The following is a 17,595-nucleotide window of genomic DNA, read 5'->3' on the forward strand; positions in this document are numbered from 1 at the left end:
ATCTTTGTCATCTTTAAAATCATCAAAAATGCTTCCAGGATATTGTAAAAGAAGGAGGGTTTTGTGTGGACATATATGTAACGGGTTATCTCTGCCCCTTAAAGATTCAGAATCTGTAAGACTAAGAAAGGAACCTAGGGAACATCTGATGCAGGGCTTTTATTTTACAGAGGAAGAAGCCACAGCCCAGAAAAGGAAAGTAATTGGCCCCTAAGACCTCTAGTGAGATTAGTGGACAGAGAACATCGCTAGAATATAGATTTACTAGGAAAATTCTGGGCTGGATCATCCGAAAACCTAGCAGAATATGAACAGAGTGATTTTGGCCAAGACGTCACATTTCTAATTATTAACAAGAGTTTCATGTTGAATCCAATCAATGAGAATTAGCAGGTACTTCATTAAGTGTCCTAACAAGGTGATTTTTTTGTGGGGAGGGGTGATTCTCTCTCTGTTGGTTTTACTATCTGGAGTAGTTGAACGATGACTTGTGTTTTTGGTTAACAGGCAGTTGTACAATCTTTGCCAGATGTTTCCTGAATTTGCAAGCAGTTCTGTTAAATTTGTCCTCAGAGACGTTGTACATGAGATGGAAGAAATGATTGAAATCAAAGGCCGTGCATCATTTCCGGGATTAGATGTGGTAAGTGACATGTTCTGTGGAGTAAAAATTGGTTATTTTTCCCATAATGTACAACAACTTAGACATTAAGTTCTATTTTACATTTCACAAAAAGGTTAATTATTAGAATACAATATAACTTATGTAATCCCCGGGACTCATGAATAATCTGAAAAATGGAGTACAGTAAAACCTGAGAGAATTTTTCATATGTAAGCAATTAACTAAAATGTTTTTAATTAAAAAGGAACCTCAAAATAATAGAAAATCAACAATTTTGATGCCAAGTAGAATTTAAAACAACTCATTATGATAATGATCACTTCTGTAGGACCATCAGGGAGTTCATAACTCAATACAAGGTCTTGACCAAAATAAAGGTTTGCCAAGGGCTTTCCCCCAGCAACTTTGCGACCACTGCTTCCACAGGCTTGTTCTCCAATTCATCATAATTTAGGGTGCACTCCACTCTGATAGGGCATCATAGTAGAATGTAATTAGGAAAATAAGTTAGATAGTGTATAAGAATATCTTCATTTTACTGAGGAAGTGCCTTCATAACTGCTGGGGAACAAGAGCAAGAGATAATACTAAAGTGCCACAGGTATGAATGGAGGTGGTTTTATTCTTCTTAGAAGTCTGAGCTTGTTTATCAGGCTCTGTAAGTATCTGACTTATTCATCACAAACCCTTGAAGATGCTATCAATGCTCATGTAACTTGGGATAAATTGTTAGCCCTAGCTTTTGCTAAAAAGTGACAGTGATCAATAACGATTGCAACTTCAATACTAAGTAAAGTTGGAAGTTATCCTACTTACAGCGAGATAAGTATACCAAAAAATATATTAGAAGAAAAGGAAGGGAATAGAAGTATTCCCTTCTCCAGATCCAGCCTCTTAGGTAGAGAGAATTAAAGAACTGGATTCAGCTTGGATGGTTACCCCACTAAGCAATCTTATCTACATCCTCCCTAAAATGTGACTATCCAGCTGGTCCTAAATTCTTCCAGGGCAGGGGGGAACCCTCCCCCCTTGTTAAGAAATTTTTACATACCTGAGCCAAAAATCAGTTTCCCTTTACTGTTATCTTTTGGTCCTAATGCTGTTCTCTTAGACCAAACAGAACAAGTCTAAATTTTGGTTAGTCAAGAGTACCTTTTGACCATTCTTGTAATTCTGTAATATAATATACAAGTCTGGAATTTTAGAAAATGCAGTCTATAGCCCATGTCGAAGTCATTGTAAGGGATAAAAAAGGAGAGGTGCCTCATAGTCTGCAAGAGATTTCAGGTGTAGCAGTGGCTGCAGCAGCATCTGTCAGCAAAGATATGCCATCCTGGCCCCAGGTTGTTGCTGCTCTTATCAGAAATGTATTCTCTACAGTATAAAGCAGGGAAGAGAGGCTTCTTTTTCTTTTGAATGTCACTGGTATCTCTAACAATGCTAATGCTATATTGTCATCTAATGTGGGGAAAGGGAAATCTCACAAAAATTACTGTTGAAAACCATCTTTATATGTAATTGGAAAAATAATATACTATTTTAAAAATGCTAATGATAGACTGTCCCTATTAAAAACAAAAGGAATTTGTAACAGTTAATCATCAACTCTGCCACAACTTATCAAATTTTTATAATCCTTTCCTTTCAACAACCCTGTTAGAAGAAAGCTGAAGTATTATTGGCCCCGTTTTAAGGAGGAGAAAACTAAATCTCAAGATGTGGTTTCCAAACTGGATAGTCCATTTATTTCAATTTAATTAATTAATCAGCTTTAGCCCTTCTAATTTCATACCTCACCCCACACATAGGAATTAACGATTTCTTTGGTTATGAATCTTCCTGATTATTTAAAATAATTGGCTATTTGGAGGGGCCAGTAGAGGGGATGGGATAAAGATAAAGGAATGCTTACTGACTGGACCTCTGCGTTTTTTCTGAAGAGTTAATAAGAAGTAGTGTATCTAAATTTATTATAAAACCTTTGGAAATATTCATATTAGATCCATGGGTGTATTTAGTCAGTTTTCTGCCAGTTTTTTCTATGTCTTTACAATCTATCTAATTCTGAGGGCTTTTTCAAAACTATTCTGCCACTTCCCTAATCTTTTGCTAATAATAAAACTTTTTCAGCTCATTTATTTGAAAATTACTGGAATATTATTTCCGACTTCTGACTTCTGGCATCCAGTAGTAACACCTGCACTAGTGTGTATGAGTCAAATTCTCACTAAGGTATGTCATGAACTGTTTAATTTTCATTTTGCCATATATCATTTTTTTTAAAGTATACCCCAAAGTAGTCAAAATATCATATTTCATTTACTAATAAATGAGGTTTTACTGCCCATTCCTTATTATAATCAACTGTTAAGAATCCTATCTGCCAGCTATAGTCAGTCATCTGTAAGAGAAGATAGCCTTTGAAAGCCTGAAAGGACCACAGCCATTTATTAGGTGATATAGCTGACATCAGGATAATGTTTCATTTCAGGCTCAGTCCTTGACATTCTGTTTTCCAGACAGTCCTGTGACCCGAGTTGGAAAAACTAAAATGAACAATTGGAGATTAAAGAGTGATCTTCAAAAAAGATCATTATAAGTCGATAATGTCTAGGTTATCTTGTTTTGTTTTGCTTCCCTCTGTTGGCTTCAGTAGCTAAAACAAGACATTTTTCGTTGCAAACTGAAGTACCAATATTATTAGCCCATTTAACATATTAACTATGTAGTAAGGATCTGCTGTTGTAAACTTTACCTGAAATTTTTAAAAAGTGGTTTATAAATGACCTATACACTGACTTTAGAAATTGAGCAAACCTATTACTGACAATTTCTAGAGATAAAATAGTGACTCAGACCTTTTTAATATACTCTTTTATTAGTGCCCTGTCACATCACTCCAAGATGTTGTTAAAGGACTGTTTGTGTGCTGCTTATTCCTGGAATATGTATCCTTGTCCCAGAGGTTTGTACCTGAACTTATTAACTTCCTTGCTGGAGTGCTTCACATAGCAACTCCCAACAAAGATACTCCAGGTGAGTTTCTTTGAGGCAATGAGTAAAATCCTGTCTCTTCTTAATTAATCAAAATTAGTTAAAATCTAATGTTATTATTTTGAAATGTCTGTTGGCGTTTTAATTTTGTTTTCTAAATTATACTTTGAATTGATACAATTTCCAATACAGTTATTACAAAGGGACTCTTAGTTTCTTTCCTGTGTCAGCATAGTGGGCTCCTATTTTCCAAGTAACGCTTGGGTCCATTCCCCAATTTTCCTTTTCACATTTTAGTCAATTGTTTTAGAAAGAATACTAGGTTTGAAGTCAAGCAGCATGGGTTTGTTTCTGGCTTTACCTGGCTTTGTGATTTAGGGCATGTCTCTTTTTACCCTGGCCTCAGTTATTTCATCAATGAAATAATGAGATTAGACTCAAGGAACTAAATTAATTTTTTTTAACTAACTTGTATTTATTTTTACAAGCATTTATTCTCTCTCCTGCTATTGTCACTGTCTAAAAATATATGTCTCATTTTTCATTTTAAGTCTTTCTCTTCTCTGACAGGAGGTGTTTGGATGGCATGTCATAGTTTAAAATTTCCAATTATCATTATATAGACCAGACTTCTAAAATCTTTTAGAATTGCTTTTCTTTTTGATGTCTTTTTTTTTTTTAATAAACTTCTGTTCACTTTAAGTTCATAGAATTCTCCCTGGTTTCCTCTGAAATTATACATTTCATCATTTCATAATAACACAATAATGCTGTTCTTAGTGTATATTTAGCTGTTTCTTGGGAGGTAGAGCACCACCCTAAGTTTCCAGTTTTTTTGTTGCTAATAAAAATATGCTTGTTTTTGTCAGTCATTTTATTTTCTTTGATCTCTTTGGGGTATAGACATAGTCATGATTTAGCTAAGTCAAAGAGCATGAACAGTTTGTAATTGTTGGAGCATATTCCAAGACTGGACCAAGCTCAACAACAAGGGCACGCGGGGGCCATAGCCTGACCAATATTGGCCATCTTTGCCGTCTTTGGTGGGTGTGGGATTGAACTTCAGGATTGCTTTAATTTGCTACCTAACCAAAAATGAGCAGCAGTTCTCAAATGAAGAAATCCAAGCTATCAATAACCTTGTGAAAAACATTCCAGATTTCTAATAATTGTAGAAATGCAAATTAAAGCATTTCTCATGAGTTAGAAAGACCTTGGTTTCAGACACTTACTAGCTATGTGAGCTTGGGCAAGTCATTTAACAAATGACTTTTTTTTTTTTTCCTCAGGTTCTTTTTTGTTTCCAAATCAGGGGGAAAAGTTTATTATTAATTGTTTGTTGTTGTTTTTAATAGCAATAGTTTTTTACTTTTCAAAATACATGCAAAGATAGTTTTTAGCATTCACTCCTTTAAAACCTTGTGCTCCAGATTTTTCTCCCTCCCTTCTTCCCATCCCTTTCCCTAGACAGCAAGTAATCCAATATATGTTAAACATGTTCAGTTCTTCTAAAGATATTTCAACATTTATCATACAGCACAAGAAAAATCAGATCAGAAAGGGGGGGAAATGAGAAAGATAAAAAAAAACCAAGCAAACAAAAAAGGTAAAAATACTATGTGGTGGCCTACATTTCGTTTCCACAGGTCTCTCCCTGGGTATAGATAGCTCTCTTCATCATTGAACAATTGGAACTAGTTTGAATCATCTCATTGTTTAAGAGAGCATGTCCATCAGAATTGATCATCGTATAATCTTGTTGTTGCCATGTATAATGATCTCCTAGTTCTGCTCATCTCTTTCAGCATCGGTTCATGTCAGTCTCTCCAGACCTCTCTGAAATCCTCCTGCTGGTTTTTTCTTACAGAACAGTTATATTCCACAACATTCATATACCATAACTCCAGCCATTCTTCAACTGATGGGCATCCCTTCAATTTCCAGTTTCTTGCCACTACAAAAAGGGCTGCTACAAACATTTTTGCACATGTGGGTCCTTTTCCCTCCTTTAAGATCTCTTTGGGATACATTACTGGGTCAAAGGGTATGCACAGTCTGATAGCTCTTTGTTTTCCAGTTTGTTCAACTTTAAATTGGTGATGGTGGTAGCACTTACTTTGCAGAGTTGTTGAAAGGATTACATGAAATAATATTTGAAAAGGGATTATTAGCACATTGCCTGTCACGTAGGGGGGACAATGCTTATTTCTTTCCTTCTGCATTTTGTTCACTGGGGGCATGGCTTTCAATCTTCTACATTTGAACTGATTCTGTAGATATAATATCTTGAAAATTAAAATTTTTAGACAAGCTTGCTTTTTTATAAATAGTCCATTGTTTAACCAGTTCAGAGAATTCCATTCTTGGGAAAGGTTTCTCATTGTCTGTTCTAAGGTTTTACTTCTCTGACATTCTTTCAACCTTAGCAGTTCCATTTTAAATCTGATTTGATCTCTTCCAGCTACTGTTGTTAAGTATTGCATTCAGAACATTCTTTATTTTTCCTTCTCAAGACTCCACTTGGGCTTATGGAGTTGCTCTCTTCCTTGGGATTTATCCCCTATGCCTGTCTCAGTCCAAGGAATTTACTTCTTGGCTAGCTTGCCACCTCAGTGTCTAGACTGGGGCTGGAGCAGGGAGAAAAGGGACCCCAGCCTAACCTTAGATTAGGATTTATTTAACTTGGTCTGCTTCGGTGCTTCATTGCTAGGTTGCCTGAATGCCGAGTTGGCCTGTAGTTGCCTGGATGTCTTTTTCTCTCGTTGTTGTGGGAACTCCCAGGATACCCCCACCCCAAAGGCTGGGCCCTTCTGACAATGCCTGGGGGCTCGCCCTCAGGCTGTACTCTGCCTGAATCCCAAAAGACCCTTCTCTCTCTCTTTTCATTAGGATTCAACTCTTGTCCCTGCCTCTCAGGGCTCTTCTCAAGTCTCCACATTTGGGACCACGCTGTTCTGGGCTCCAAGAAGGGACCTTTCTCCAGACACTTTGGTGGTGTTCTGTACTATGTTGCCACCTATCCTGGACTTGTCTACTTGTGGACTTTTGTAGAATTCCAGCTGTCTTCTGTATACCTCAGCTGGATTGGAGGGGTGTTCTGTTCATTCTCCTAATTCTTTTTTTAATTGAAGCACTGAGGGGTTTGCAGGGAATTTGGGCACCTCACCATTTCTCCTAATACTCTGTTTTTAGTATCTGTCTTAAAGATGAAGATGCAGTACTGAAATTCAGAGTTTTAGTCACACAGCTGGGAAGCATCTGCCTGGTTTTGGATTCATTGTCTTCTGACTTCATAGGATTGTTTGTCTTATAATTAGTTTCCTTATCTGTAGAAGAGCATTTGGATGGATGGACTCTTAAAATCCCTTCTAGCTCTTAATAGTGCAAACCATGTGGCCACTGCCAAGCCGTCTCCATTATCTCATATTACTTTGCTCTGTTTTATCTAGTGCCGAGGAAGGCAAAGGCCTTCTAGTTCTAGCAACAGGCCTTAATTCCTGGTTCTTTCAGTCTCGTGGGTGCCCATGTGACAGCAGCTCTCAGAAGCCTCTGGTGGGTCTGCTGCTTTTGCTTCATGGAGATATCAGCTTCCACTCATGGTCTCTAGTTGTGTTTCCTTGAAATTATTGTAGGCCCTGTATTTAGAATTTAGGATTTTGACTCTTTATATCCACTCTTGTTTACAGTTCTTCATGTCACTTTTTCACCTTGATGTGTAGGTTATATTCTGGTGCATCCTTTCAAACCACTGGGAAGAAATTCGGAACTGCTCCTGGTTTCCAGTAAGGACGATATGGACACGTGGCCCAAGAGAGGCCTCCCGCTCAGCAGAGTGAATACCTTAAAGGAAAGCAGTGAAACAGAAACCAATCACATCAGGTCTGTGCAACAGGGTCAGTGGGGAGCTGGAAGAGAAAAATTAACTGCCCAGTTAGGGTGGGGGTTGTGAGCTAGAGGCTTGTCTTTGTTTTGTTTGTTTTGTTTGTTGTCTTTGTTTGCAGGTGTTGGGCAGCTCGTCCTGCTTTGTAAGCAGTTATTCCCATCATACTTTTTTTTTATAGCAATCCTCTGGGGAAGGTAGTTCCACTCTAGTCAGTAAACATATATTAAACACTGACAGCTGGGCACTGTGCCTAGGCACAGACAAAAAGGGCAGTCCTGCCCTCAAGGAGTTTTCAGACAGTATGAAAAAAACTGAAAAGCTTGGAGTGGAAACCTGGCAGACTTATTGATGAAGAAGGAGGGTAATTCATACGTTGCTTTTCCCATTTTATAGATTGGGAAATTGAGACCCAGAGCAGTTGAGTGACTAGTCCATGGTTATATAGCCTATGTGCGTCTCCTCACCCCCGGTCTCTCTGATGGCGAGTTGGAGGCTTTGTCCTTCCTGAGGCTCCTGTGCTGCTTTGGGGTATCTGTCTCTTCCTCCATCTGTTGTAGTGCAGACATTTACTTGGCTTTAACTACTTGCATTATCTGGCACCTCAGCACCCAGCTATGAGCAAATATTGACTTGTCTGAAAGTGGATACTTGCCTTCAGGCCCACTGCCTTCAATGGGCATCACTGAGTATGGAAAAAGCTGGCAGATGTGTCAGCAGAGGCTGTTTGGTTGATGAACCTTTTTGATTTTAGATAATTTGCCACAATGGCCCTCCTGCAAACACATATAGATAGGTGCACTTTGGGGCTCTCTCTCACTTTGTGATTTTGAAACCCTTCCTAAGCTTCTCAGGTAGTAGTATCACTTCTCAAAAAAAATAGAGAGAGAAAGAGACTTTCTTCCTAAGATACTTTGTTTAAGCCTGAAGCTTATCTCTCTGACTGGAAACAGAAACTAGTGCACATTTTTTCAGGTTAATTGTGTTTTTCCATATCTTTTTCTTCTTATTTGAAGGTCTATGTAAAGTTTTCCAGATAATGTCTATTCTTAACTCCTCGACACATATGTCTTAGTATTGATTTAATCTGTTTTAATAGGGCAAGCTGCTGCTGATTCCATGCAGAAGGCATAGAAATTTTCAAAGTGACTCACTGGAATTATCTGGGCTTTCCATAATTATAGTAACAATTTTCAGAATCATCATTAAAGTTCATTTTTCATTGGGGCCACTGATTTCTCTGACATGGTGAAACCAGGTTTGTCAGAATTATTAAATCTGAATGTGTGATTCTTTTGCAGATTATCCTGTGTATCTGTGTGTTTAAATCTCATTAAACGGTGCTTAACTATGTACAGTACACTACCCTCCTTTCCTGAAATCATGAAACCCATCAGAGTCCTCCTTACAGAGCATGTTCCAGAGTATGGCTATCCCAGAGAGCTGCAAGTGAGTACAATGTTGGAATCAGGGAGCGGAAGGAGCTTAAGAGGTTCCTTCCTACAGAGGAGAAAACTAAAGGTCAAAGAAGTTAAATGACCTGCCTAGGTAGTATTAGAGGGAGGATTTGAATCTGAGGCATCTACCTCAAGAACTGATACTCTTCCTGCTATACCACTTGTGTTCCCTGAGAGCTTAAAGGATAACAGTGGGTTTGGTCTGAGAGGCCAAGAGGAGACAAATGGCTTTATCAACCACAGAATCAGAGAATTTGAGTTTTGGAAGGGATCCCAGTAACTATCCAGGACAACTCATAGACTCTTAACTTCTGGAATTCCATGTTTTTCTTTGATATGATTTAATCACAAATATCTTCTCAAAGGTGTAAAAATGCATTACGAGGTAGTAGTGAGCTTGAGTTTATGTTTGGGAAAATCTTTATTTTTCATTGCTTATAGATTTTGCACAGATGACTTGAAATCATTGAGAAGAATTCCTGAAATTACTTCTTTCTTGAAGAAGTTTTAAATTGTTAAAGAACTGCATTGGCAAGGTCATTTATTGAAGCTTTCTTGGCTCTTGCAGTGAAGGAGACTTTTCTTGGTTTGTGACACTTTGAGCCGTCGATACTTATATGAATAGTGTTTAGCTGATTTATTCCCATTTGGGACAGACAGACAGTACACAGATGAACTAATGTTGGCCATCCAATTTCTCATTGGGTTCCCTCTTAATATTTCTCCACCCTGCTCCCAGCCCCAGTCTGGTTTCCTTCACAGGCAGCAACAGAGAGAAGGAAGGACTGGATTGACTAAGAGCGGAGATTGAAAATTCAGTTCTGCATTTATTTATTAAATATCTGCTTTTTGCAAAGCACTATTGTCTTGAAGAATATACAGAATTTAAATAAGATCTAATCTATGATCCCTGTTGTTTTGGAGCTTAACAATGTAACAGAAGGATCTGACCATAGATTGTTAACAGAGTTTCAGGAATATGTTTTAGGGATACCTGAGTAGCCCAGTGGATAGAGCAGGGGTCCTCAAACTGCGGCCCGCGGGCCAGATGTGGCAGCTGAGGACGTTTATCCCCTTCATCCAGGGCTATGAAGGTTCTTTATTTAAAGGCCCACAAAACAAAGTTTTTGTTTTTACTATAGTCCAGCCTTCCAACAGTCTGAGGGACAGTGAACTGGCTCCCTATTTAAAAAGTTTGAGGACCCCTGGATAGAGTACCAGCTCAGGAGTCAGAGGACCCGAATTCAAACCCAGCTTCAGCCACTTGACCCTTCCTAATTGTGTGACCCTGGGCAAGTCACTTAATCCCAATTGCCTCGCCTCTCCCCTCTCTTTTCTCCCCCCCAATCATTGAATGCAATCAAGAATTGCAAGATAAAGTTATCACTTTATTATTATTCCAATTGGTTAGGGGCTGGAGTTCTGTTTTAGAAAATGCTTAGGAAAGTGATGACAGGTCAAGAGAGGAGGATGGCCTTCTGGGAATAGCATAAAGTGAAGGATATGATTGGGCAGGAGCAGAGGGAGGCATCCCTGAGCCCAGTGGCCACTGTGTGGTAAATGCATCATAAATGGTCCTGAGCTGGTTGGACAATCTAATAACAATGAGCATCCGAGAGGCACTTTAAGGTTTGTCAGCATGTTACTTCCTTGGCTTGTGCCCACCTAGAGAGGAAGGTGCTGTTTATCCCCATTTTGTGGATGAAGAAACTGAGGCTGAGCAAGGCCAAATGATTTTCCCCAGAGTTCTCAGCTAGTTGGTGTCAGGCAGGATTCAGACTCGGGCCTTCTTTAGTCCAGGCCCAGGGTCCATCAGTGCCCTACTTCCCAGAGGCTGGCTAGTGCTGGAAAGGGGAGTCTGAGTAAGAGCAGGTGTGGGGAGGAGGAGGCCCAGGGCAGCTTTGTTGGGTGGCCAGTGACCAGCTTCTGAAAAGACTTCAGAAACACTGGGGAGCTCGAGTTCCCTCCTCTGACATGACTGGTGAAAGAGGAACCCAGAGGCCGTGGCCATGGGCAGGACAAGGGTGGTGGGAGACGGGCCTTTGGGAACGGGAGGCTGAAGAGCCAGCCCAGCCCCAAGGCCCCTGCCTGCCTCCTCAGAGCTTGGGGGCTTCCTAGCCTGGAGTAAGAAACAAGGAGAAGGGAAAGGCAAGGAGGGAGAGACTGCTTCCCCACAGGCCTTGCTGGCTCCGGGGGGCCTCCATCTGCCTGCCATGGAGAGCTTTACAAGCAGAGGGCAGGGCAGAGTGCTCTGGGACAGTCCCTTTAAAAGTTACTTGAAGTGGCCCCAAGAAAGCCTTCCCTTATAGACTGAAAACACCGCAGGAATGAGAGTCATCAGGGTGACCAAGCAGAGCTGAAGAGGGTTTGACCTGCTTGGAATCACATGGCCAGTTAATAAGAAAGCAACTTTCTCCCATGTCAGGCTTCTCCTCACTCACCATTTGTGGGTCCTGGCCTCCTTCACTGGTCTCCACTTCCTGGCCTCCACTGGGCCTCGCCAGATCCCTGGAAATGTGGGGTCTTCAAAGGCTGTGCTGGCAGGCCCGTGTTGTGACTTCTGGGAGGACCAGGTCTCTACGTTGGGGGTTGGGCATAGTGGGAGGAGTTCTATAGCTGTGGCAGGCTCCCAATGGTGACTTAGTGAGTTGGGGGCTTCCGGCTCTGTGTCAGCGGGGTGAATGCCCGCATCTGCAGAATTTCCGTGACTGAAGCAGGGAGGTCTTAATCGGGGGGTCACAGTCACCGGAGGAGAAAAGAAGTCAACAGAAAGTAGTTGATCTTGTGAAACAAGCTCCCTTGTGTTTGTAGGAGCTGTGCCAGAGCATATTACAAGAAATGGAAAACCAAGACAAAAATTATCAGCCTCTAGTGTGTGAAAAGAGCAAGCCAGTGCCGTTGAAGTTATTCACGCCTAAAGTGGTGAAAGTGTAAGTATGGGAATGTCTCCTGGTGTCGGTCTGAGCCTGTGGACCCCAGAACAGGGCTTCCTTCATGGATCCATCTGTTGATTCCATAAACATGGATTGCCTGAATGAGTGTTGAGTGCTGTTGGGCGTGAGAGCAGTAGAAACAATAATAAATTTAATGAGTAAATTGAATAAAACAGCTTTTGCCATTCTGAAGTGTATGATGTGTGGTAGCAGTGGTGATAAAAGAAGTTCCCCCTCTTAGTTTGCTATTCTGAGACTCCCGTGACACTCTCAGACTGACCTAGGGACTTTATGGGTATCTGTATTCTGAGCTCGACCCTGGGCAAAAAGCTGCTACTGCTGGCCCGGGACAAAGGTCTGGAGCAGACCTCTGGGGAACCTGTCGTGTGGCCTCCACTTACCTAACGCCAGCTTTTCCGATTCCAGCCTCGAGTTCGGAAGAAAGCAAGGGAGCAGTAAGGAGGAGCAAGAAAGGAAGAGATTAATTCATAAGCACAAACGTGAATTTAAAGGAGCTGTCCGTGAAATTCGCAAAGATAATCAGTTCCTGGCGAGGATGCAACTTACAGAAATCATGGAAAGGTAATCTTGTGTGTTTTGGCGTGGTTTTTACTTGGCATTTTCATCAATATGGATAATAATAAGACTTGAAGTCTTGTCACTCTGAGACAGAATTGAGGGAATGGAGAGAGGGAGGCAGAAATAGCAATTGAGGTAAGCACTTTTTTAAGGACCCTCTTGTAAAAGGCACCAGGCTGAGCAAAAGGATAAAAAGACTGAAAACAGTTTGTGTCCTGAAAAAAGTAAATCGTCGAGGAGACTCAATGTCGGGCAGATGAGTGACTAGACAGTAACATGGAGAGAGAGCTCTTGTCAGCTGAGGATCGGGGAGGGCTTTGCACAGGGCGTCCGAGGGGACAAGAGAGTCTGAAGTTGGAGGTCTTGGTTCCGGGGGCTGTCAGTGTGAATACCTGATGGCTCAGTTTGCCTGAAAGTTGAATTCCTAAGAAAAGTAATATGAAATAAGCCTGAAAAAATCAGCTTTCTGCGTTGTGAAGGACTTTACAAAAGAGGCTTATAGCTTATCCTAGTGTCCAGAGGGAGCTGCTGGAAGTGTTCAGGGGGAGATGTTGCCTGCACTTTAGGAAAATTAATTTGGCAGCTAAGTAGAGGTAAAAAGCTAGAAACCGGCATCCCAAGTCAGAGGCTTTTCAGTAGTGCAAAGGAGAGAGGCGAAAGCCTGACGTAGTGATGGCCACCTGTGTGAAAGGAGAAGGGCAGTGTATGCTGTGGAGACCCGATCGGAGAGACAAAGCCACTGCTTTGGGGATATGGGGAGAGATGGGCTGACAAGGCATGTCCAGGAGGAGCGAGAGAGAGAGAGCCATCAGTTGGCATTGGGAACCAGAGGTCTAGAGAAAGGTGATGGGGGTGAGTGTGTAGGTGGGAGTCGTCTGCGTAAAGACAGCCATCGAACCCTGGAGGTGCCAGGGGAGCAAAAGTGATGTGGAAGGAGAAGGCTGAGGAGGAAAAAGGGGGAGAGTATTCAAGATGGCAGCTTGGTCATCACTGGCCAGAGCTGCAGAGGGAGGAAGATGAGGAAACAGCCACGAAATGACCAGCTGCCTTGGGGAAGGTGATCCAGGGAGGGCCATCCGCCTCAGAAACCAGAGGAAGGGGCCCAGGCACTGTGAGGTGTGGCCTGGGGGAAAGGAGGCTCCTGGTAGCCAGCCCCCTTCCTTACAGAAGAAAGTGGTTCTGTTGCCAGGAGAGGACCCCCCCCCCCAAACTGCCCCATGTAGCCTGCAGCCTTTTAGGGAAAGGGTAACCTGAACCAGATGAAAGTGTAGTTAGGGGGAAATAGTTAACAAGATAAATAAAAATACATTAAGACATGGGTAATGTTACATTTTAAAACTGCATTCACTCTGCAACTTGCAGAGATCTTTATCCTGTCTCTGAGTTTAACACCCCTAGTGTCGAGGACTTAAAGTGTGGAGCAGCTGTGGCAGAAAATGTCATAAAAAGAAATGTCTTGTGTTGCGAGAGTTTGGGAGTCTAGGCTATATAATGGTGATGTTGCAGAAAGACTACAGCAGAGGGTCGGTCTATTGGACTTCTGAGATCCCTTACTACTCTAGGTCTAAAGTATTCAAATTTTGATAATTCTATCGACTACCTATTGTGTACAAGCTTAGACTTAAATTGTTATTGAGGTAGAATTACAGAAATAAAATCAAAATCACTTGATGTATGTATGCATCTTATATGTTTTATCTCTTGGTCTTATTTGTACATCGATCTTACCTTACATTTTGATTTTATAGGGATTCTGAACGAAAACGAAAAGTGAAACAACTTTTTGGTAGCCTGGCTACCCAGGAAGGTGAATGGAAGGCTCTGAAGAGGAAAAAGTTCAAAAAATAAATTGTTTTATGAGAAAAAAATAATTTATTCTATATTTGTGAATTCAGATCACTCTTGGCTTTTGTACAGTGAATTTTTTTTTTTATCAAAGTTCCATGGAAGAGCTCACATTTCTACCCATTGTGCAAATACAGAGTCTAGTGTATATATTGGAGCATTGCTGGAATCAAATCGTATTCCTTAACTGTTTCAAATATGAATGACTTCTGGTATATTTTTGTAGTTTAATAAAACCTCAACTTGGAAGAAAACTGGTTAATTTGTAACGGAGTTAGCGGAGAGGCTAAGTGAAGTTTAGCCAGCAGGCCCATTTCACTTCAGCCTCCTTCTCAACACACTACCAAGTCCAGAATGGGGAGTACAGACCCTACTGAGTGACTCCTGACCTTGTAGGGCCTCTGGGGTCTGAGGCAAGTCCTTGCTTCTCCAGCGGAGAAGTTATAGGATTTGGGATTGAGGTGGACTGAATAAATGTTATTTTTCAAAGTGAATTCCTGATCTCAGCTTTTTATTGTTTGTGTCTCCCATACTGTGACAGAATACTGATTCAGTGATTGTGGATAATTACTTGGATTAATTACACATAACTGTAGAAGATAGAAATTCAGAACTTACACTCATTTTCAAGTGTTTAGATTTAAAGAAAAGGCAGTACTTGTTTACAGAAAATCAACCTGAAGATATAACCAAGAAGCACGGGTTGAGTGTATCAGGCAGAAGGACATGTACCCATTGTGACACAGCTGCCTGGAGGTCTCCAAGTCCCGATTCATATAATATGCCGTATTTTTCATGACTGTCAGCTCTTCTAGTATCATAGGGTGGCCCAAGTAGACCCCAAACGTTGGGCTTTGCCAAAATTTGCAGACCTTCACAAAAAGCTGTAAATAAACCCATTAAATATACAAATCAAGTATTAAGCCAAATATACACTTAATAGATTCAATTCCTATGAGGTGTAAGGGTTACTTTAGGGCTTCATCAGTCAGTTTGCCTGGTTCTGCATTACCCTTTTTGTGGGAGAATGGCCCCAATCTAATCAGGCTGCTTCAATCTAACCAGGCTGCTTCAGAATGATCTCCTTGGGATCTTCAGGGCTTGTAAGGAAAGAATGGCTGAGAGCCCTTGATGTCTAACGTGGATCTAGAAAAGTTATACTTTTATTGTGGCACAAGCTATTTAGGATCTCTGGGTACCTGGATATTTTTTATGAAATAATTTCTCTTAAATAATTTTGATCAAAGTTTACAAATTTTTCAAGTCAATTATCAGTTAATTTCTCACTACAAAAAATGATAAATTTATAAATTATAGAGTTAGTGCCTCCCTGGATCTCGGTGTCTTCATCTGCAAAAAATGGGATTAAATTATTTGGCCTCCAAGGTCTCCTCTAACTCAGTTCTATGATCTTATGACAAGATGATTTCTAAGATTCCTCCAGGGAAGAAGGTGCATGGTATGAGTGGAAGAGAGAGACCAATCTGGCAAATTTGGAGGGAGGAGGGACAGACAAGAAAGCTTGGGGCCTTGAATGCCAAAATAAAATGAGGACTTCTTGAATGGCAGGCAGGAACTCCCCACCCCAGTAACAGGTGCTAGCTGGGTGCAACCTGTTCATTCCATCTCAGCTTTCACTTTTCTGAGTACAGAAATCCCCCCTGAGCAAACATCAGATGCATCAGGGTGGGTAAAGTCTTGGACCCTCTGGCGGAGCCTCGGGTACGACCCATGTGCCATGGCAGCGTGCGCCAGGGCCCTCAAGCTCCGGTCTGACCCTGCGGGACTGAGCCAGTGCTCAGGTCCTGAACATTTCTTATGCCATAAACAACCCAAATGAAGAGAAATAAATGGGAAATCAGAATCAGGGAAGCACGCAGCCATCTAAGTGCCTGTTATAAGAAGCCCCTGGTGGTGCTAGAATCGGGTCTGAAATTTCATGGCCACCAGGCAGCCTCTCACCTTTCTCACAATAGAATTTGAAGGCTCATTAACCCAGCAGATCATTCTGAAACCATGCCAGTACTCGTTAAGGATGACAGATGTTTATTAAAAACAACCATCACTGTCACCATCACTCCCACCAACAAAACTTCCTTAGGAACTATTTTCTTTAAGATGGATCTGCTCCAGTGCATGAAATATAACCAACTCTTCAGTTTTGCAATCCACTGAATATTCCTCATTGATTTTTCCTCTTAACATGATTGTGTTGTGTATATTCCATTCTTACATTTTGGGGCTTTTTCCTCACTTTTTCATTATAGCAGAGAAGCTTTTTTCCCCATATAGCCTCATGTTTATTGGTCAGTGCCATTATTTCATTACAACAATAGGCCACAATATATTTCACCACTTCCACATTAAGTTACTTACAATTCTTTGTAATTCCTTACAGTTCTGCTCTGGTGGAACTTACCAAAAAGGTCCCCCCCAATTTGGGGTTTTTGATAACACTATCAAGGTCAGTCCTCTGGGGAACTCTTAGATCCATCCAAGTGCTTTTCCTTGTTTTTGAGATCTCACTGCCCCAGGTATGGTACCTCCATTTTATAGTGAGATTTTGGGCCCAAAGAGAAGGGATTTGCTTTAAAACACAACCAGCCTGGAACTGTTGGGAGGGCATTTCCTTCTTTGGTTTTGAACCAATAGAAGAAGAATAGGAAGTTCCTCAGAGCTTCGTTCTAAGGAAAAAGCGGGGGAAAGCCAAACTGACCTGTGTTGAGTTAGGACTTTTCAGCCAAGATGTTCTCAGGATATGATCCATTCCCCAGTTTCCTTATGCTTTTGGCAAGAACAGATAAACAGCAAAATTCGCCATGAGGATGCTGTTTTCCTCAGAATGTACAGATCAGGCAGAACTCTACAGTAGACTTATTTACATGGACAAGTTTTGAGTGTCCTCTGTTTAATTCACACTCTAAGGTGGCAGAATCCCAGGATTACGGACAAGGAGGTCCTTGATTCAACTATAAAGATGAATTTTTATGATCTATTGATGGATGTTTGTGTTCTTTCTAGCCCGGTGTGTGGAACCTCCTTCCCTCCATGTCCTTGTGGATTAGATGAAAAAGCCTTTTGCTGGGTCTACATGGTCGTGTTTACGGCCTGGGTTTTTATGGGTCTTGGGGAAAGGATGGAATCGAGTACTTTGCTGGCAGCTGAGTCCATCTAGAACCCCAGATCCCCCAATTGTCACCTTATTCTCTTTCCACTGGACTCTAGAGTTTCCCAGATATAAAGGGCAAATAACCTCAACACTTGGTACGGTGTCTGACAAAC

The 17,595-nt window shown here is 41.2% G+C and overlaps 1 protein-coding gene across 1 annotated transcript in view; it reads left to right on the top strand.

Moving 5' to 3' along the window:
- NOP14 (NOP14 nucleolar protein) overlaps nt 1-14,807 on the top strand; it is a 54,316-nt gene extending 39,509 nt beyond the window's left edge. The window contains exons 11-18 of the mRNA XM_051963921.1: nt 508-643; nt 2,756-2,857; nt 3,508-3,661; nt 7,339-7,498; nt 8,801-8,948; nt 11,768-11,886; nt 12,316-12,471; nt 14,217-14,807. Coding sequence (XP_051819881.1) covers nt 508-643; nt 2,756-2,857; nt 3,508-3,661; nt 7,339-7,498; nt 8,801-8,948; nt 11,768-11,886; nt 12,316-12,471; nt 14,217-14,316 — 1,075 coding nt within the window. The 3' untranslated portion in view covers nt 14,317-14,807. The remainder of the gene's footprint in view (nt 1-507; nt 644-2,755; nt 2,858-3,507; nt 3,662-7,338; nt 7,499-8,800; nt 8,949-11,767; nt 11,887-12,315; nt 12,472-14,216) is intronic.
- Nucleotides 14,808-17,595: the final 2,788 nt, after the last annotated feature.

Source organism: Antechinus flavipes, chromosome 6, assembly GCF_016432865.1.
Source record: "Antechinus flavipes isolate AdamAnt ecotype Samford, QLD, Australia chromosome 6, AdamAnt_v2, whole genome shotgun sequence".
NCBI classification, from domain to species: Eukaryota; Metazoa; Chordata; class Mammalia; order Dasyuromorphia; family Dasyuridae; genus Antechinus; species Antechinus flavipes.